Source organism: Eupeodes corollae, chromosome 1 (genome assembly GCF_945859685.1).
Source record: "Eupeodes corollae chromosome 1, idEupCoro1.1, whole genome shotgun sequence".
In the NCBI taxonomy this organism is placed as follows: domain Eukaryota; kingdom Metazoa; phylum Arthropoda; class Insecta; order Diptera; family Syrphidae; genus Eupeodes; species Eupeodes corollae.
Genome location: NC_079147.1, coordinates 1,201,922 through 1,224,698, shown reverse-complemented (window position 1 = coordinate 1,224,698; position 22,777 = coordinate 1,201,922). Strand labels below are relative to the sequence as shown.

Sequence of the window (22,777 nt, the reverse complement as noted above, 5' to 3'; positions counted from 1 at the left end):
TTCACATTCCATTATTATTAATACATGACCCGAGCGATTTTAATAAAACAATACAAAATACATATAAAGTGGGTGCATACCACGCCCTCAGAGTGGAAATCCCATTGTTTTTTAACTTCCCATAGGAAGTTATTGTAATGGGTCCGATTTGTCAAATTGAAAATTTTGACATTTATCGACGTTTCAAGGTCCCTAGAGTCGAAATAAAAGATTTTTAGAAAGATGTCTGTGCGTGCGTGTGTACGTACGTTCGTACGTCCGTACGTCCGTACGTTCGCGACGTTTTTTTCGTCGTCCATAGCTCAAGAACCAGAAGAGATATCGACTTCAAATAAATTTTGATATATAGGTTATATGGCAGAAAGATGCAGAAAGGGCTCTCAAGAATATTGCGTGGGTGGTTTTTTTTTACTATAGCAGTTTGAAAAAAAGGTGAAAATTTTGGTTAACCCTAAATATCTTACGAACCAAAAACGCTATAGAGACTTGAATTAAATTTTATATTATATATTGTAACGTGATACCAAACAAGTATATTTTTTGAAAAAAAATCAATATAACGGTTTTTTTATAAATCAATAAAACTGAAAAAAAAATTTGTCACCTCCAAAATTTTACGACTGAAATATGATTTCATCTTCAAAACAATTTTGTGCAACGAATAACAATGTTTTTGATATCTGATAAAATTTTGAGAAAAATCTAATTGACAGTTTTTTTTATAAAAAATAAAAATCTAAAAAAAACATTACTCAAAGTTGGTAAAAATTGAATATCGATTCAAATATCTTTTCAAAAACTTAAAATTTGGGATTCAAACTTATGTTATCTTATAAGGAATATTGTTATCAACATTTTGAAACATTTTGAGAAAAATCGAATCGACAGTTTTTTTTACAAAAAATAAAAACCTAAAAAAAAAATTAATAAAAGTTGTTAAAAATTGATTTTCGACTTGAATATCTTTTTAAAACTTTGAGATATTGGTTTTAATCTACTTTTATCTTTCAAAAAATATTGTTGTCAACATTCAGTTAAAGTTTGAAAAAAATCGAATTCACAGTTTTTTTACAAAAAATAAAAACAAAAATGTATAAAAGTTGGTAAAAATTGATTTTCGACTCAAATATTTTTCCAACAATTGTAGATATTGGCTTTAAATTACTTTTATCTTTCAACAAATATTGTTGTCAACATTCAATAAAATTTTGAAAAAAATCGAATTGACAGTTTTTGTGCAAAAAATTAAAAACCTAAAAAAAATTACCAAAAGTTGGTGAAAATTGATTTTTGACTCAAATAAATTTTCAAAAATTTGAAATATTTTCTTCAAACTAATTTTATCTTATAAGAAATATTGTTTTCAATAATTGATAAAATTTTGAAAAAAATCGAATTGACAGTTTTTTTTACAAAAAATAAAACTCCAAAAAAAAACAATACTAAAACTTCGTAAAAATTTACTTTCGACTCAAATAGCTTTTCAAAACTTAAAAATATTGGCTTGAAACTTATTTTATTTCACAGAAAACATTGTTTTCGATATTCAGTAATTTGTATATAAAAAGCCAACAGTCCGTTTTTATATTAAAAAAAAATCTACAAAAAATAGTACGCAAATTTGGTAAAAATTGGTATGAGTACATATAGACAAACTTTTAAGCAAGACAAATCGACAGACAAGATGGGAAGTTATCAGTGTGGGTCCCATCCCAGCCTCTTTTTTCTGCTTAAATTTAGCAGCGTCTAAGAATGTACCAAATTTAATTGCTCTTGAACAATTTGAAGGGGTGGAGTTTTGAAAATGGAGAACTTATAATTTCAAAGCCTTGCAACTTGAATTTTAAAGAATCTAGATTTTTATGATTTGTAAGCCTTTTGCGATTTTTATATAACTCTATAAGTAGCCTTAGTTCTATGGACGTTTGGTGAAGTGCTTGGCTTAGTAATGCCAAAAATGCAAGATATTTAAATATTTTAAGCATGATGATGAAAATTGACGCAGGCACTAAGGATATTGATATTTGCTAGTGACAAAAAGTCCAAGTGATTTAAGTTTTTTGTCAAAGATTTTCGATATTAGGCTGTAACTTTTGAATGCTAAATGTTACAAAAGCTAAACTTTGCAGACCATGTCTATTACAGTTAAACTACATGTGATGTTTCAACGAGAAGTTACAGCGGTTTCACAAAATGTCCAATATCAAACTTTTCATTTTTTGTCTATTGTGCCGCCCACGGTAATTTCTATCTAAGATCTCCTCATGTAACATCTGTTTGTGTATCAGAAAAAAAAGCAGAAAATAACATAGATTTACAAAATATATACAAATGGGAAAAGGTAACAACTCTTTTTCTTTATCTTAATTCTCCAATTGCAATACTTTTGAGAACAAATATACAACTCGTTAGTTAACTACAAAAGATGGTTAGACTTTTTATTCATTTTAATTTTAAAGAATTTATATTAAGAAATGCTAAACAAAGTGTGTTGCAATGGATCGATCTTTAAATTGAAATTTTAAATATGTATAACTTGTCTTACCTTAGGCGATAATCTCCGATGCTCATTGAATCAGCTTGTTGAAGGAATTGCAGTGCATCAGGATTAATTATTTCAGATTTTGATGTTGGCAGTACGGATAGAGGTGTTAAGACATCATCAATTACATGCATCACCTATAACATTCAAAGACAAAACAAATATTCAACATTAAAATACATATAATTAAGCTTAAAGTATGTTTTGCCATTTGCCATTTTGGCATTTTCAAAGCCTTATGCATAAATTCCCATATTACCATAAATTTCCAAAATTGCCATCATCATATTATTTAATTTTGAACTTAAAACATGTGCATAAATTAGGAGATGTGAAATCAATCAAACTTCTATGTAAACAGACTTACTTGTTTTTTTCCCAGGCTGTTTTCCAATTGCAGAGAAAGTGAGGGAATTATCCTGGCGTTATTAACATAAATGTCTCCGGTGCTTTTCTTTGTGATGTAAAGCGGAGGATTACCATCCATGTCTGAAGGAATAGTCTTCGGCAGTTGGTCCTGGTTGAGGGCGACAGTGGCTGTAAATTGAAAAGTTAACTTATGAATATTTATATTCGAATTTAATTTGCATGGTATAGTTTATGGTTGTTATTAAGTTTAAGGCTTTAAATGAGTTTCAATCGCAACATCAGTTACTCGTACTCGACTCGAGCAAAAGTTATTTTATCTAGGTACTTAATGTGAATTTAAAAACGTAAACATTTGTTGTTAATTGTATTTAAAGCAAAAACTTTTTCCAATGTTCGTTTTCGTTCTTCCGAAAAATAAAACAAAACACGAGAAAAACATTGTAAAACTTGTTTGACCTAAAAACCAACCAAAGCATGACTTATACACAAATTACACTTCAATCTCAATCTCTAATGTGACTCTTTGTAAAATCCCAGGAAAATCCTCAAGCGATTGAATAAAAAAACATACTTTTTACCATTATAAAAACTCATGCAATCCTCTGCAGGGAGCTGAAAGTTTGAAAGAATTCTATTTCTTTTATTTTAAGTTGTTTCCTTGCGAAAAGATTAAGGGTTTAGGTTGCGAGTGTTAAGACATGTAATAGATGTTCTGGAATATTTGGATGTAATGGAAAGTTTTTCGGTTACGAAGGTACTTTATTCTTGAAAAACTTTTGATGTTTTATTTTGTTTATTTTTCAAGGTATGTGCGAGTACATAGATTTTCAGAAACTGGTCATTTAATATTGGATTCAAAAGTTCGAGCTACATGCTGATACATTATACACTCATTTTGTAGGAAAATTCGCAAGAATGTCTGAAGCAATATAGAAAAGGGAAGGAATAAAATACGATTTGTTTCTTAGATCTTAGCTGTACGTGGGTATTGGAATAAGGTTTAAGAGCTTAATATAAATTACCATATTAATTTTAACTTCGAAATTTAGGATATTGTTCCAAAAGATATTTAATTTTTTTTAAAATTATAATCGAGAAGGTTCTTAACAACTGCAACAAAGTGTTCCAAATTTTTGTATACAGTATACTTAGAGTGTTTAATTGATGTAAATTCACTCGAATAATGTGCACAACTAAACTTTTATAATTATAATGTTTTTTATGTATTGTAGAAAACTATTGATTTTAAATTCTGCTCGTTTACTCACAAACAGGGCATATTCATATTTAAACCCGAGTTTATTTTAGCTGGAGTTTAAATTTAACATTTAGGTTAGACACAGCTGCTATTTATAATGAATTTGACAGCTCTGTTCAGTTAAAAATAGGTTTAAGGTATATTTTACTACAATTCTAGTAGGATTTGACTTAAACCTATACAAAATGGCTTGTAAAGGGGAAAAATATAAAATGCATTAGCTGGAGAGTCAAAATTTTAATTATTCTGTTTGCTGTTAGCTGAGAAACTTTATGTATGGCGCACTGATGCTGTTAAGAAACAAACCGATATTGGCAAACCTTTAAGTGAATTTCGATCTTCAATGTTTAGAAGTCAATCACAAACTTGACAGTTTTTTTCTTGTATCGATAACTTTAATACAAATCGTCCGCATTTATTTAAGAGGGTTGGAGAGTAGCATTCCAACATCCAGCAAAATATCAAAATATTGATATAAGCTTATGTAAGTCTTTCGACATTTGAATTTTTGTTTTTAAATTTTCAATAAAATGTCTCGCAACTTTGTTTTTTTAATCAGTTTGTTTATTTTTGACGTTTTATAGATTTAAAAACAGCTTAAACATAGGTTCCGACGTGTTTATTTTTAAATTCCAGGCCATCGTCTTATAATCGGTTTAAATTGTCTATGAATAACATAAACTGAAGTTTAGTTTAGCAAAGACAAAATCAGAACTTATCAAAGAGTTATGAATATGGCCCAATGTATTTATATTTTCCTAACTTAAAATGTTTTATTTATTTGATAGTTTTGTACAAATTTAATTAGAAAAATGGATTTTTAATTTTTGGGTAGTTCCATGTTCTTAGAAATTCAGCTGAAGTAGACGATTTAATTATGCAAGGCAACAAGTAACATTACTAGATGTTAATAATGAATCAGTAAAGTGGTTTACTTACTGCTTTTTTTATTTAACTCTTACTAACGACTATTATACAGTCACTTTAAGTGAAATTGCTGAATTGTATCTTAGTAGTTGCTGCTATTTTTCTTTATTGCAGATTGAAGTGGCCATGTTTATTGCATATACGCATAGTCCAAAGAGTCTCGGTACAGCAGCCTAATTTTGGAAAAAATGTTCTAAGGAACAAATGTAATAACCAAAGTGATAACATTGAAAAAGTTAATTTCCACCTTCAACTTTTTACCGAATTTAAAACAAATTGTTATTGTGATCTTCAAAATAGTTGTTTTTATTATATTGTTCTAATAAATATTTTTTCTCAGAATCAACAAAAAAAAGCTGCTGTAGGGAGACTTTTTGGACTATTGTTGTTGATTAAAGAAAACAAAATCATTGCAAATTGACTGGATTTTGAAATATTGAAATTGAGATTTGTTTAGCACTACAGTCAATTAAAACAATTTTTTTTTTTCGTAAATAATCGAAGAGTTTTTTCATGAATTTAATAATAATTTGTTTTCATAACTTCAAGGCATGATGAAACTATTCCCTTTTAATTATTTATTTTTTAAAATTATTTCAGATTTACAAACATGAGACCCAACTTTTAAACATTGAAAATGCTTTCTTTAAACAAAAATAACAGTGAAACAGTTTTTGCTTTTATCCTGGAAATCAGTAACTTCTTTTGAGGTCCCTAAACTTATGTGACAGACTTTTCATTTACTCTTTTATCTATTTTAAAATTTGCCAAAACTTTTGTCTCCAACTAACACAGATTAAATATCCTGTCACTTACATTAACCATGAGTCTACTTTTCAATCCATCAATTGCAAAAAAATATATATTTCATTGAAACAACTAATCACAACTAGACAGATGAATTGTAAAACCGACCATCTATTGTCAGATAGAAAGGATCTCAATTGTTGAAGAGCTTGTGCCAGCAGGGGACAAAGGACAAAGGTTACGAAGGTACTTTATTCTTGAAAAACTTTTGATGTTTTATTTTGTTTATTTTTCAAGGTATGTGCGAGTACATAGATTTTCAGAAACTGGTCATTTAATATTGGATTCAAAAGTTCGAGCTACATGCTGATACATTATACACTCATTTTGTAGGAAAATTCGCAAGAATGTCTGAAGCAATATAGAAAAGGGAAGGAATAAAATACGATTTGTTTCTTAGATCTTAGCTGTACGTGGGTATTGGAATAAGGTTTAAGAGCTTAATATAAATTACCATATTAATTTTAACTTCGAAATTTAGGATATTGTTCCAAAAGATATTTAATTTTTTTTTAAATTATAATCGAGAAGGTTCTTAACAACTGCAACAAAGTGTTCCAAATTTTTGTATACAGTATACTTAGAGTGTTTAATTGATGTAAATTCACTCGAATAATGTGCACAACTAAACTTTTATAATTATAATGTTTTTTATGTATTGTAGAAAACTATTGATTTTAAATTCTGCTCGTTTACTCACAAACAGGGCATATTCATATTTAAACCCGAGTTTATTTTAGCTGGAGTTTAAATTTAACATTTAGGTTAGACACAGCTGCTATTTATAATGAATTTGACAGCTCTGTTCAGTTAAAAATAGGTTTAAGGTATATTTTACTACAATTCTAGTAGGATTTGACTTAAACCTATACAAAATGGCTTGTAAAGGGGAAAAATATAAAATGCATTAGCTGGAGAGTCAAAATTTTAATTATTCTGTTTGCTGTTAGCTGAGAAACTTTATGTATGGCGCACTGATGCTGTTAAGAAACAAACCGATATTGGCAAACCTTTAAGTGAATTTCGATCTTCAATGTTTAGAAGTCAATCACAAACTTGACAGTTTTTTTCTTGTATCGATAACTTTAATACAAATCGTCCGCATTTATTTAAGAGGGTTGGAGAGTAGCATTCCAACATCCAGCAAAATATCAAAATATTGATATAAGCTTATGTAAGTCTTTCGACATTTGAATTTTTGTTTTTAAATTTTCAATAAAATGTCTCGCAACTTTGTTTTTTTAATCAGTTTGTTTATTTTTGACGTTTTATAGATTTAAAAACAGCTTAAACATAGGTTCCGACGTGTTTATTTTTAAATTCCAGGCCATCGTCTTATAATCGGTTTAAATTGTCTATGAATAACATAAACTGAAGTTTAGTTTAGCAAAGACAAAATCAGAACTTATCAAAGAGTTATGAATATGGCCCAATGTATTTATATTTTCCTAACTTAAAATGTTTTATTTATTTGATAGTTTTGTACAAATTTAATTAGAAAAATGGATTTTTAATTTTTGGGTAGTTCCATGTTCTTAGAAATTCAGCTGAAGTAGACGATTTAATTATGCAAGGCAACAAGTAACATTACTAGATGTTAATAATGAATCAGTAAAGTGGTTTACTTACTGCTTTTTTTATTTAACTCTTACTAACGACTATTATACAGTCACTTTAAGTGAAATTGCTGAATTGTATCTTAGTAGTTGCTGCTATTTTTCTTTATTGCAGATTGAAGTGGCCATGTTTATTGCATATACGCATAGTCCAAAGAGTCTCGGTACAGCAGCCTAATTTTGGAAAAAATGTTCTAAGGAACAAATGTAATAACCAAAGTGATAACATTGAAAAAGTTAATTTCCACCTTCAACTTTTTACCGAATTTAAAACAAATTGTTATTGTGATCTTCAAAATAGTTGTTTTTATTATATTGTTCTAATAAATATTTTTTCTCAGAATCAACAAAAAAAAGCTGCTGTAGGGAGACTTTTTGGACTATTGTTGTTGATTAAAGAAAACAAAATCATTGCAAATTGACTGGATTTTGAAATATTGAAATTGAGATTTGTTTAGCACTACAGTCAATTAAAACAATTTTTTTTTTTCGTAAATAATCGAAGAGTTTTTTCATGAATTTAATAATAATTTGTTTTCATAACTTCAAGGCATGATGAAACTATTCCCTTTTAATTATTTATTTTTTAAAATTATTTCAGATTTACAAACATGAGACCCAACTTTTAAACATTGAAAATGCTTTCTTTAAACAAAAATAACAGTGAAACAGTTTTTGCTTTTATCCTGGAAATCAGTAACTTCTTTTGAGGTCCCTAAACTTATGTGACAGACTTTTCATTTACTCTTTTATCTATTTTAAAATTTGCCAAAACTTTTGTCTCCAACTAACACAGATTAAATATCCTGTCACTTACATTAACCATGAGTCTACTTTTCAATCCATCAATTGCAAAAAAATATATATTTCATTGAAACAACTAATCACAACTAGACAGATGAATTGTAAAACCGACCATCTATTGTCAGATAGAAAGGATCTCAATTGTTGAAGAGCTTGTGCCAGCAGGGGACAAAGGACAAAGGAATTAGCCAGCAAATTTACATATAAGGATACCTAATTGTGGTTTCACTTGCATCTGACATTGACATTGTACTTAAGTGTCTATTATTAGGTTGTCCTCTTTGTTTATGGACCTGAATCAAGTCTATAAAACTTATCTAATCATGTATTTGTTGTTGTTGTTGTCATGTATTTGTTTTTTAATACTCACCCATGTGATACAGAACGGAAGTGTTGCTAGCATGATGGCGCTGGAAAGCTTCATTTGTAGGTACGAAAACCGTTACAGCCCGCAAAGCTAAAGTTGAATTTGCTATTGGATTTTGTTCCAGCAGCGTATAGAACTGAAATTGAACAAAAATGAAATAAAATGTTTTAGTAATTTGTTAAGGTTTTATTTATATATTAAAAAACTATTAGGCCTTTCCTATAATACATGGAATGTATTTTTAAACAGAAAAACGCCATTTTTTAACCTAAAAATATGTATTTGGTATCTGCAGTCTATTTATTCAAATTGAATTTGATGCCTTTCCTGCTTAAAGAACACGCAGAACTACGACGAACCACATAAAGCGATGGTGTCTATAAACGTTTCATCGGTCGTAAAAAAAACAACAAAAATACGCTCAGTATCCTGCGGCATAAGTGGGAGATTTTACCTTCGTGTTTTTAAGTTTTTTTTTTTTTATTCACAGCTACAAACAAGGTAATCCAAAGCTCTGGTCTATCCGACAGGAATTTGATTTTATACTTCCATGTTTTTGACATCAACCCTCATAGTAGTGATGCAGGGGTAGGTAAATGTTTGTGTCAGTGGTTTTCATTTTGAGGGCATAGGCCGGGTTTTTATCTTTATGCTGTTGGAAAATAGACGAGAAACTGCTGAAAAACGTTCATTTACGAGTAGCAGGTAAGTTAGCAACAAGGTAAAATAAACGTAGGTAGGTATGCATAAATGGTTTGGAATGGTCGGATGGTAGATGGTGTAAACAAGGACGAGGCAAAGAACCAATCTCTAACTAACTACAGGGTTTAAGGTTGCTGTGCTGAATGCCTTCAATCATTCATGAGCTTCAGCATGAGCATGGGTAACACAGATTGGTACATAAATAATTTGCGGTGAGTTAGAATTTCAAGTAAAATGTATCATAGGCATCTATTCCATAATATGATATAAACAAGTAAATATATGTATATCTATATGTATGTTTGTATCTATGAGAGGATATGAAGAGAAATACTTCCATAGGAGGTTTATGTAAATCTACTTGGTAGATTATTTTCCACAAGATAAATTTATCTGGTTTTTGTGTTTGATGTCGTCGCTTAAGATCTACTTACAATAATGTATTTATAATTTATTATATTTTCGATGCTTTTACCAAGAAATTTAATGAAAAGTTGTTAGTATACTTATACCATCATACATTTGTATAACAGCAACATTTTTTTTAATTTAAATAAACCCTATATATAGGGGTATTTTTTTAATTAAATGTATTGAATCCCTCGAAACAATGGGTACTGGTTTTTGAAATCAACACTGCACTTAGTTGCAGGCAACTTGCTTGGAGTAACTCCAAGTTTGGTAAATTCTTTATAGTTTTTAAGAATGCACATAAAAACAAAAAATACGTAATAAAGGGTGGAAAAAGGACCCCGTAACAAAGTTTCGCCAGCAACTTCCAGCTAATTCAGGTAAATATTTTTGAGTTGCCTAAAAAAGACTGCGTGTTATATTATATCTGTCTAGGTTTAAAATGTTTGTTGTAACTAATATATTCAGGAGGTGAAAATAACTAATACATTAAGTTTAATAGACGCAGCGTATAATCCACAGTTTTGTGCCGAATATCTCCCTAATGGCTTTTTAAAATGATGGATTTGAAGAGGGTATAAGATTAAGGACAAAGGACTGTGTGATCATATTGGAATATTTATTTTGGTGCAACAAAAGCATATAAAACATTATTTAGAGTTATTTTTAATAGTACGTCTTATAAAATGAAAATTAGTAAAATAATGTTTTCTCTTAGCAATACAGCAATTAAAATACTATTGATACCCCCTCTTAAAATAAAGTAAAGTAAATCAGAGCTAGATACGTATAGAATCTGGTATACAAAATAAAATTTAAAAGAGTATACTATGTTAAAAGGTATTTTTTTTAAAGATTCTGAGTGTTAGTCGATTCATCAACATATTTTATGAAATAATGATATGAATAAATATAAATATTCCACTCATATTTGTATTTATTTTGAAAACATGCGTTTAACTGAATCTATGAACTTTATTCAATTCTATGAATGCGTAAAATCACGCCAAACCTTTTCAACGGAATTCAAATTTCTTAATCGACTTTAGAAAAGAAAGGAAGTTGTAGGGTCATACGTTCGAAAGTCTAGAATCTTCATTTCATACATTTTTGATATCTACTATGCTAAGTAAGTTTCATTTAAGAAAATGTGTTCTTTGTTCAATAACAAGTCTTAATTTCTCTGTCAATCATTGTGAGGAAATCATACTCATCAATAAACTTTAGTAATACCATTTTGCCTGGAAATCTTCCAAAACGTTCTTAATTTATGTACATTTTTTCAACATTACATACCAACATATACCACAGCATGTACGAATACATGCAAAATCCATCACACCTCAACCTAATTCACAAACACACTCAAAAAGGGTAAACGCAAACAGTCGATTACTCAACTGATGCGTTAAACATTCATTTTATTTCTTAATCGATCCCCTAAGAGTCTATGTGCTGTTATTTATTGTTGTTTTTTATTTTGTATGTAACAAATTCAGAAGGGCTTCACTTTTTCTATGTATACGTGCATATACCTGTGTGAGTATGGGTGAACAACTTTAATACTGCACAAGCACACATACCTACTATTTCTTTATTCACTCAAATGAAACCTTCTAAATGTAGCTTTTTAATTTTCCCTTGCATCGCCTTTGCAAATTTTGTATGTCAAGCTTTTGTACCTACATAAGTTCGATAAATTTGGTATTTAGTGCAAAAAAAAAAATTACCAAATTTGAATGAGATAACGAGTTGAAGAATTTAAGGCTCTTCAAATATTGCGGTTTGTGTAAATAGAAGAAAAAGATTGATCTGCATTTCAATTTTTAATAACATGAACTGATGGAGCAAATCTGAGGTTGGTATCTACCAAAAACTTTTGGGAAAGTTAATTCCTGGCACCTGAAATAACCGAATATAATATGACTCCCGAATGCTTAAATTTACATTTTATTGTAGGATGAAAAGGTTAAGCAGTTTAAAGTTTTAAGATAATTAGTTAAGTCGCTACTTTACAACGATTAAAATATTTATTGTAACAGACCTAACATCTACTGTAAGTTGTAAGTTCGATCGTTATACATCAATCTTCAGTGTCGTTTCGTGTATTTGTACAGTAAAAGTTTAACATGTTTGATGAAGAAAACTTCTGATAAATACCAAAGATTTGAATGAAACGAAAAGCCCCCAAGTCTCGTAAAGCCCACGCCCACACGAAAGCGCAGTAGAAGAGGACCACGGATCAGGTGGCACGCACAAGTTGGAAGTGGCCTCACCCAACTTGGAGAACGCAACTGGCGATATCTAGCTAGGGACTGAGATAGATGAAGAAGTTTGTTGGGTGAGGCCCTAGTTCGCATAGGACTGTATCGCAACCTTAAGTAAGTAAGTAAGAAAAGTTCCCAAGAAAAAGAAAATTCATAGGTCCTGAAATTTGCTTCCTAAATATTCAGATTAGTTGCTGTAATGATACAGTATGATCTCAGTATTTCCACTGATTTCAACGACAATATTTCGGTTGATCAGTAATAACGATAACTTAATTTGGTTGCACAACAGTTCAAACCATTCCACTGTGTAAGAAGTGTCAGTAATGGAGGGGTCCTAAGGTTTTTATGCGGAATCCGAACAAGCATGGTTCGAATTCAGTCATCATGACTCCATGAGCACCACTTAAGGTCCAGTAGAACAGTTTATTTTCGAAACACTGTTTTATTGCAACGAAGTTCAACGGGAACTATTTTTTGAATTACAGTTTTCGACTTCTCTTACGATCACGACGAACAAAATAGTAAAATACAACATGTTTTCTTAAATTAATGTTGAATAAAGTTATACCTACAACTTAATTAAAAATCACATCCTTTAACTTTAATAAGAAAAAAACTCTCCTTTCCTTTCCTTGTATGAGCAAGGAAGACAAATTTTTCAAAGCGGCGCGGCGCACGACCTGACACGCGAATCATAATGCAAAAAAAACTCCACGGCAACGATGAAGCAAAATAATAAAGAAGAATGAAAAAATAATATTTTTATAGACAAGAATTTCAAAAATGTGAAAGCCCATCATCAAGTTTAGTTGAATAGGAGCAACAGAGAGGGGTGGGATATTATATAAATCGGCTAAAAGTCACGAATCTATCCTCGAACCTCGACCGGGAAAAAATACAATATATGTATATGTACGAGTATGATTTGTACTTGGAGTCTCATTGCTTTTTCACACGAAGCTTCCTTCAATTTTCTTCTCAAGACTTCTTTCTTGGGGTTGTGCTATTCGAGGGCCATTAACCTTCTTGAATTTTGAACTGGAACATGGGGTTGCGTATACGCCTAGGCGCAGACATTGAAACTTTTTGTTTTGAGTTTCTTGTTCTTTGCACCATAAATGTCTTTTGCAATTTTCGAAACAATAAAGACTAGATATCTGGGGTTCTATAACGTTTTATCAGTTTGAATTTCGTGTGTTTAACGAAGAGAGAAGTAGACACATTCGATCGAAAATGTTTTTATATTTGGTATAAGCTGGGAAAAGTTTTAGCTGTTTAGTTCTATATATGCTTCTAATTATAGGCTATGTTCATTAATTTTGCATGTCTAGGGAAACCGAAAGTATTATTTTACTTATTAAGTTCTTGTTTATTTTCCTTTTAATCCAAAACTTTATAATAGTTCAGTTTATCGAAATATGAAATTTCTATTTTATGGAGGAAAGTTAATCTTATAGTTATATTTACCTACATAACTGATTTAACTATGTTTGATTAAATGTTAAGTCTAGAAATCATTTTTTTCTGCTACAAAATAACCTTTAAAGTTGTTAATTAGTTATAGGAGTTTGCTTTCTATTTTTAATTAATTTAATTCCATTTATTAATTTAAAATTTAATTTCTTTTATTGTTTGTACCGTATCTAAATTCGATCCGAGGCAGCAGTTCGTTGAGAACTAGGGCCTAGTGACTTAAGGATCTCAATCGTTCCTGTGTGCGATTAATGTTGTCAGGAATGGGTTGGACCTACAGTTTTAAGCCTAATCTGGTTTAATATATTTTTTTTTTATTTTTACTTAAATATTTTTTTATTTTAACTTAAAATTTAACTTAAAGGTTCATAATATAAAATTTAAAACTAACTTACACTACCTTTTCTACCTATTAACTACTAGAACAACCACAGCAGCAAATCTAACTATCTAATTTTTTTTGTTTTGCACTTTTCTTTATTATTTTTTTCTTTATTCTACATTTTTTTAAATTTTTTTTAAAATTTATTCTATAATTTTTTTTTTGTAATTATATTTTTTGTCCTATTCTACTTAAAACTAAATTATAAAACAAGTAGGTAAGCCGGCCAAGGCTTAAAACCCCATCCCAACTACCCACTATCAAGTGCCGATTGAAGCCACCAAACAAGTTTTCCTGCTTCATCCAAGTTTTCCTGTGCCATGACGTCCCGGTTGTACAGGAGTCGCCTATCCACGGTTCGTTGTCTAACGTGATAGATTAGCGGGACTGCCCATCTATCCTATATCAGACCGCATCTGTTTAAAAAGAGGAATGCCTCTGGTGGGATGAAGCCGCTCAAGCGGTTCTGGCAAATAAGTGTTGTTATAGTCTAAGACCCGTTTCACACTACAGGGTTTTCACCGTACGGCAAAAAGCCGGCGAAATTTTCATATACGGTTTCATATTATACGGTCCCGGCAAAATGCCGGCGCCACGCCACGCCGTTGCAACCATCTACTGCCACTACAGTTTACGCCAGTCGTACGGCGCGATAAGCTTAGTGGCGTACGTGACGAAATGCATGTTTTGACATCATACGATTTTATTCGTGCGGCAGAGTTCGATCAGCCACTTCAAGACACAATACTTAGCACAGGAACCCTGAGTATAACGTGTTTATCGTACGGTTAAACCAGTATAATGTGTTATTAGGCATTGATCCGGCTTATGCCGTCCGGTTTTTTGCCGTACGGTCAAAACCGTGTAGTGTGAAACGTGCCTAAGGGCTGGCAGCAAATTTTGGGAGCGGAATGATAACCAAGATTCCTTGATATGAATATGTAGATATACGCACCATTATTTCAAATGGTTGGGGTTAACTGTTCGAAAATGGGCATTTTCCGATTTTGAGGTCAAAATGATAGCGATATGAGTGATACATCAAAATTTCACAAAAAAGTGGTTCCAAGACGTTTTACTTATAGTCTTCAAATGCAATTTTGTATTAAACCACCTCGATAACCTTATGATATAATGAACAACCATTAGAATGGTATACCAAAATATCTTCCCCTGATTACAAAAATGTATGTCCATGACGTTTCGGTTGCAGCCTTCTGCTAGCCATATACGCATTTTAACAGTTTTTCAAATGCCCTTTTCAACTTAAAACCCTGATAACTTATTCTGAGATCGTACTAGACATCTGAGTAATTTGTAGTAACTTAAATTTAATTATTAGTTCGGGGCTTGGCTCGTTGTTCTTTTATGACCCCAGCTTAATTTCTTGTCTCCTTAAAATTATGCAAACATTATGATAAGAAAAATAACAAAAATGCTGCGTCTTTGTAAATTTACAAAATTTTGTTTTGAGAAAACTCATAACAGTTATTTATAATTACATATATACATATGTATATGTTTTATATAAAACATGCACTATGTAAATTTCATACTTATGTGAGTAGAATATTCATTTTAAAGAACAGCGGAAGAATGGATTACATTTAAAACAGCGGAATTGTAATGAAACCTTAACTCATGGGTAAGCAAACATCAGAACTTGATGTTTTCCAAACACTGGATTATATTATGTCCTCTCTTAAATCCAAGCCCAGCAAACCCATTTGTGTAATCCCTTAATCTCATAATGACTTTCAAAGCAACTCTTGTTAATATCATCATAAAAGCTATGTGTATATGTATGTCTTACACTAAAAAGATGACATGTGCGTCTACACACCACTAAGTATAACGCGCTTTAAATGGCACGTTTCTTCTTCCTTGGTCCTTGCTGAGGTACCTACGTTTAATGTTTGTATACCAATTTTCATCCTACGTGTTCAGAACAAAAAAGTCCATTGTTTATGAATATACAAAACCTTTTATAAAACAAAATTGTAATAGTTGCAGGTCGTCGGTCGTCGCCGTCGCAGACTTAATAAAAAAAAAGAAAGACCAAATTCACATCAGGATATCAAAATCTCCCTACAAATTAGGGTGCCCAAATTTCATGCTCTGGTTAGACTTTGTTGCCTAGTTTCTTTTTTTTTGTTCATCTTTTACGATACCCTTAGTCTCTTTTAGCCTTTTGTTTATTGGTGCGTATGGCCTACTTTTTGTGCTCGCATGTGTACCCTAATGCATTAAATAGACAAACAAATAAAACAAAGAAAAAAAGACTGAAAACCGAAGATAAATCCTTTAGGGGTGACAATGACAAGCTGCAAAATATAAAAGGGAATGTTTTGATGTTTGTAAATGTAGTAAACAAAAGAGGTTACACGCTGAATGAGGTCAGATTAGGAATTACGCAAAAGGTGTAGGTATAACCTCCCTTTTATACACTCAGTGAAGCAATTGAAATTGAAAGTGAAATCAGTGTGATACTGTGATTGTTTTCCATTTAACACAGAACAGAAGGCAGAGCGAAAAATCCGATTGTGGTTTGCATCCCTATGTTGTAAGGTATGCCTAGAAAAAAAAATAGCAGAACACAGTCTAAGCAAACAGCTATAGAGTTCGATCCAAACAAAAACCAAGCTCATACTTAGATTAATTCTTTCTTAACTGATTTAGGGGCGAGTTTTTTTCTTAGAAAACTAAATAAATTATTTTTCTTTGGCTCATGGTAGGAAGTGCAAAACTAAGGCCTATTTGATAACTTACATTTTCACAACCAAAGTTTCCCACGACTCCCTTCGCATTGAGCCCCGTTTGGTTGTGAAGTAATATAACAACATAGAAATTATTTTTTTAACCGTACTACACGAATGTGTAGTTTGTTATGCACACGCTGTGTCCTTACCATAAAAAAGGGTCAAAGAAACCCTTTGAGTTCGCGAATTTTATAAAAAAAATCCTAAAGGCTGTATATATCAAAAACACATGCATCTTAATATTAATTAAATAAAATAAACTATTGTGTGTAGGAGAATCCTTTTCAAGAAATTATGTACCCGAATTTTCCACAAAGGAAAACAAAAATCCCTTGGGATACTATGGAAGTGACAACTTTGTGTCTAATATTCGTTTTTTTTTGTGTTGGCGCTTTTAGCATCTTTTCCTGGCAAGCGATGCGCAATACGCATACACGCACCCATATCCAATCGAAACTTACACCCGTACTCGTTGGCTGCCCCTTTCATATCCGGGCTTGAAGATATCCATTCAAGTAAAAGAATTAGGAAATCATTTGGAAAAAAAAAGAAAATAGTAAGTATTGCAAATTAGGCATATATTAGGGAAAACATTGAAGACGCTCAATTATACACACAGCAGGGGCCATCAGTTTAGTTCACAACAAGAACAACACAGTTTGATTTATAAGGGCACTTGGGACACTCTCGGAAAAGGAAGTTAGGCTTCAATGAAGCCATTATTCTTCTGCAAGTAATAATGTCCTTATTTGGGGGAAATCATTAAATCTGTTTTTTTTTTTTTTTTCTCATAGCTGTTCCTTTGTCAACAAAGGAAGAAGGGACAATATATAAGAAAGTTTATCTGATTTATGAAAATGATCAATTGTACTTTTTTTTGTTGGTGCATTGTCCTGTGTGCCTACCTCGTATACGGGGTTGGAAGAAAGGATACAAACTGTACCTAAAAAATAAGTTCACCCCATTTGTATTTCAGATATAAGAGTATCTCTTTGCATACCTATCTATTTTTACTACTATTGAAGACAATAAAGTTGCTTTTTCGTAAACAATTGATATGTGTTCATGTACCGAATAACACAAAGTTGACACTGAGCTTGTGTTCACATGAATCGAGTTCAAGATTCATCATAGTGTATCTTTGCCTTAGTCTTGAAATATGTATTTACCAATTAGAATTGTTTAGTAAAGGTTGAGGTTATGTCAGCGGCCTGTTGTTGGTTTTTGTTTTAGCTTCAGTGGTATGTGAATATTATTCTTAACATTTGTCAAGACTTTCTCTTTGAAGATTTTTTAAATCCCTGAAATGACAGTTTTATGAACCCACCATTTTACTGCCGGTAAAAACTACCGATGGTAAATACCAGGCAATTCAAAACCATAAGACTTTAAAAAGGTTAAATAGTGAAATATTTAATTAATATTTAAAAAAGGATTGCACTTAAAGTCATCAAAATGAGCAGAGAAGATTTTTACAAAAATTGGATAGATCATTTTTGTATGATTTCAATTTAATTTACAAGAGTAAATTATTTATGCATAATTTCAATTTAATTTACAAAATTGAACGATGTTGTTTACTGACAGTTTTTGATACATTTAAAATCTCGAAAATAAGTATATTTCAGCTCGAATGTTTTACGATAATGACCTCTTGATTTCTGGCAAATCTTTAGAAAATCTAATAAACAGTTTTTTACCCAAATTTCTCGATAAATCCTACGCCAAATCCTGGTAAAGACCCAAGAACATAAAATCGAAACATACCATCGTTTCATTGATTTTAAAGCAGCTAATTTCAGTGTTGACAGAAACGAACTATACCGTGCCATGTTTAGTTTTGGTATCCCTACCAAACTGATACGACTTATCAGGATGACACTGGAAAATGCTCGTTGCTGCATCAAAATTGGAAGAGACTCGACCGAAACCTTCGAAACCACCAGGGGACTTCGACAAGGCGATGTGCTGTCATAGAGCTGCTGAGTGTTGCACAACACCAACGCCAATACAAGTGGCACCATCTTTCAAAAATCCACTCAATATCTTGGATATGCAGATGACATCGACATTATGGGAAGAACCAAACGAGAAGTGACGGGTGCCTAATATCGAGTCTCAAGCGAAGAAAATGGGTCTTCACATTAACGACGACAAAACGAAGTATTTACTGTCGTCAAACAGAGTCATTCACACCGTAGACTTGGTCAAAATGTGACAACAATTGACAGCTACAACGTGGTAAGCGAATTTGTTTATCTGGGCAATTCTGTAAATTCTGCAAATGACATCAGCGCGGAGATCAAACGTAGAAATACCCTTGCTAACCGCTGTTTTTTTGGCCTAAGCAGGCAGTTGAGGAATACGGCCCTATCGTGAAGTACCGAAGAGACACTGTACATAACTTTTATTATCCCAGTTTTGCTGTATGGTGCACAAACATTGACCCTCTCCCAGGTGGATGAAGGATCTCTTGGTATCTTCGAGAGGAAGGTTCTGCGTACGATCTATGGTCTGGTTTGTGTCGATAGGCAAAGTAACATCTGGCGGAGAAGATTTAATCAGGAGTTATACGAACTGTACAGCGACTTGCCACTGGTCTAAAAACTGCGTTCAACGCTTAAGATGGCTAGGGAATGTCGAGCGAATGAACGTCGAAAATCCAGCCAGTAAGGTATTCAACGCCAAGCTTGAGGGAACAAGAAGCAGAGGCAGGCCTCATCTCCAGTGGAGGGATCTAGTTGAGACCGACTCACGTAAAGCCTAGTACATACTTCCTCGTGAAGTGAACGTTCGCCAGTGGAGAAAGTGAACTTTTGACATTGCTCACTGGTACACACTTGTGAGTACACGTTGTGAACAAATGTCAAAGCTTCACCAACAGTTCCCGTACATTTTGCACGTGAATTGCCCGTGAACGAAAACTCTCCACTTTGTTCTCCACTCTGCTTCACGAGCAAGTTCACGGGTGAACCAAAAACAGAAATTTGTATGGGTTCACGAGATGGTTCACAAGTATGTACTAGGCTTAAATTGGGTATTCAAAACTGGAGGCAACAAGCTAGAGATCGAGTAAGCTGGCGAAAGTTATTACTTGAGGCCCAGGAGCACAATGCGTTGAAGCGCCAACTAAAGTAAAGTAAAGTAAGTACGAGTAAATAATGTATTGACTCCAAACTAATTTTCTTAATTTTCTTATATATAAATAATTGTAATCAAAAAACAAATATCATAGCATTGGTTTAACGTTGCGTGAAACTTATACTTTAAATTATTTGCTCTTTAAGGGTCATTAAATGACAATTTGGTTCATTACAGAAAATACTATTTGCAAATGTTTAGGTATACCTATAAGAAGTTGATTTTTCTCTAACGAAGTAAGCCACCAATCATAATACAGTTCTTAACTTATTGAAAGCCAAACGTCATAGAATATATTTAATACTTATTCTTATTTGAACGTTAGAAGTTTGTGAAATTCATTTTCTCAAGTTTATCATAAAAATTCAAAAAAATTGCAGGGAAACAAATTAAAATTCAAAAATATAGGAAAAAGAACATATTTCTTGTGGATTTCAGCAAACATTTATATATTTATCATAATTTGTGCTATGTTTGTATTTCTAATAAAAACCAGCTGTTAAATCCGTGGAAAAAAAAAACATAAAATTGAATTAAAAACAAGGCTAACACTTTATTCAGTTACACGAATTACGATATGATACGATATTTTATGACGTGCAAAATTACTACCATACCTAAATCTTAGCCAAGATACTTTAAAATAAAAAGCAACAACGATACTCGTTTTGACTAAGTGTATATCTAAAGAACATTCTTGTTTGCTTTTACTTACATTTGAGAGGATACTTAAAACGCTGCGCTGCTGGTCTGCAAAGATAAATTAGTTACGAAAAGGAAAAGGACATAGAGACTCTTTGTATAAACTTCACAAAGTAAATTCTATCGAAACAGAAACAACAAGATATTGTGTAAAAGAGCTTTCTTTAATTTTAATCTAAATCTAAGGAATTGCATGCTCAAAGATAAACTTTTTGCAACACTGTCATTTCCTTTAATAAAACTCCAGAAACTTTAAGATGTTAAGTTGAAACAAGGAAACTTGGGAATGGGATATAAATGCGGTTGTAAAAGAGTATAAGATTGTATTTTATTACCGGACAGTGTTACGGAAGCAGGCTACAAAAACATTGCTGTTAAAATTAAATCCCCCATCAGACCAATAAACAATTCTCCAATGTCTTTTGGGCAAAAAAGAGACACAATATAAAGCACAAAGTATATATATACTCGTATATTCAGTTATGTGTCTCCAATAAGTTGTACATAGTCAATATTTTAAAGGGTGCGTGGGCGTGTAACGCTGGTTTTCACAATAATTCAAGAATTGCTCAAGATATAGCTTTAAAAATTGAAATAGGTTGAGTAAATAAGACTCAACAATCCTTGTGGGCGACAATGACTACTGACAATGTCCTCGCATTTTATTTGTTGGTTGTTTCAAACTAAAGGCTTTTTATGGCTTTGTCTTATTATGTACTTACTTCTCTTAGAATTTATCCTTTTATCATCAATTTACTACTTAAACTAAAATGTCCTTGTTTCGTAATATCGACATTGTACAGTAATGAATAGGAGTATATATCTAAGTTAAATAAACATATTTTTCATATTTCAATTCTTATTAAATTCACATTTTTGATAGTTTATTTTGTTTTGCAGTTAAAAATAGTGTGAGACTATTTAACGCATTTTCGAATACATACAGGGTGGGCTATCTAGTGGTCATGCCATATCCAGCATTTCTTAAAATCGATATTTTGAGCACCGAATTCAGCAAATTGTGTTATCCAGCCGTCTTGGCGATATTGATTGCCAATTTCGGAGCTGATATGTACTTTTTGTAACGAACCGTTAAAGACCGATGAAACGTTTCAAGAGCTTAAAGTTACTATTATCCATTATAATGATTTAATTTCATTGCATTTTTATAAAGAAAATTATGTTTTAGCTTCTTCATTATTGAACAGTGCGTTGAATATCGATCACCACTACAACTGCTGTTCAACTACTTCGAGAAGGCCTTTGATAGCGTTAACTACTCCCTGGTTAGCTCTGCGGAGGAGAGGCATCAGAGAAAAATGATTTTCTATTATTAAAGCAGTATATGATGGATCCAAGTGTCACGTTCTGCACGAAGGTAGATTGTCAGATGATTTTGAAATCCGAAGCGGAGTCAGACAGGGCTGTATTCTATCGCCAATATTGTTTTGGTTGGTACTGCGCTCAGCTCTGTCAGGAAGCGGAGGGTTCCAATGGACTTTGACATCCTATTTAAAGCACTTGGATTACGCTTACTCTCTTATAAGATCATGAATCTCCATCAAATGACAACAAGTGTGGAGAGAGAAGCAGAAGTTTTGGGGCTAAAAACTTATTCTTTGAAGCATCGTTTCCATTGAAGGCAGAACCGAACAAGACGTCATATGCCGCATCGGCATAGCAAAAGCAAAAATTTGGAGAAATAACTCTATTAGCTTAAAAACAAATCTACGACTGTTTCGCACAAATGTCGAATCTATGCTTCTTTATGGGTGCAGCACTTAGAAGGGTACTTCAGCTATAACAAGAAAGCTGCAAACCTTCGTAAATAGATGTCTTTGTAACATCTCAAGGATTTTCTGGTCAAACCTTATTTCAAATGAGGTCCTTCATAGAAGGACAGGTCAGGAACCTATAGAATCTTTAATACGAAGTCGTAAATGGCAATAGATTGGACATACGCTTCGAAAAGCTAACGACTGCATTGCAGGCCAAGCAATGCAGTGGAATTCGCTCACACAAGAAGGAAGAAGAGCTGGATGACCGAGAAGCACATGGCGCAGAACATTCGACGCGGAATCAGCGTCACTAGGCAAGAGTTGGAGGGAGCTGAAACACATCTCCGGAAACCGTACACGAAGGCGCGTATAGGCGTAGTAGAGGCCCTATGCCCCTTAAGGGGTTCCCAACGGACTTACAAGGTCTGACGATCTAACTTAACTTTTTTTTAAATACGTTGAGTATATA

The 22,777-nt window shown here is 32.2% G+C and overlaps 1 protein-coding gene across 6 annotated transcripts in view; it reads right to left on the bottom strand.

The window, feature by feature from the left end:
- The window catches only part of LOC129943160 (fasciclin-1), a 93,347-nt gene that overhangs the window by 26,478 nt on the left and 44,092 nt on the right, over positions 1 to 22,777 (bottom strand). For all 6 annotated transcript variants that reach the window (XM_056052426.1, XM_056052427.1, XM_056052428.1 and 3 more), the window contains exons 3-5: positions 8,694 to 8,826; positions 2,910 to 3,079; positions 2,546 to 2,679 (exon numbers count right to left, since the gene is read on the bottom strand). In XM_056052426.1, the coding sequence (XP_055908401.1) occupies positions 2,546 to 2,679; positions 2,910 to 3,079; positions 8,694 to 8,826 (437 nt within the window). The remainder of the gene's footprint in view (positions 1 to 2,545; positions 2,680 to 2,909; positions 3,080 to 8,693; positions 8,827 to 22,777) is intronic.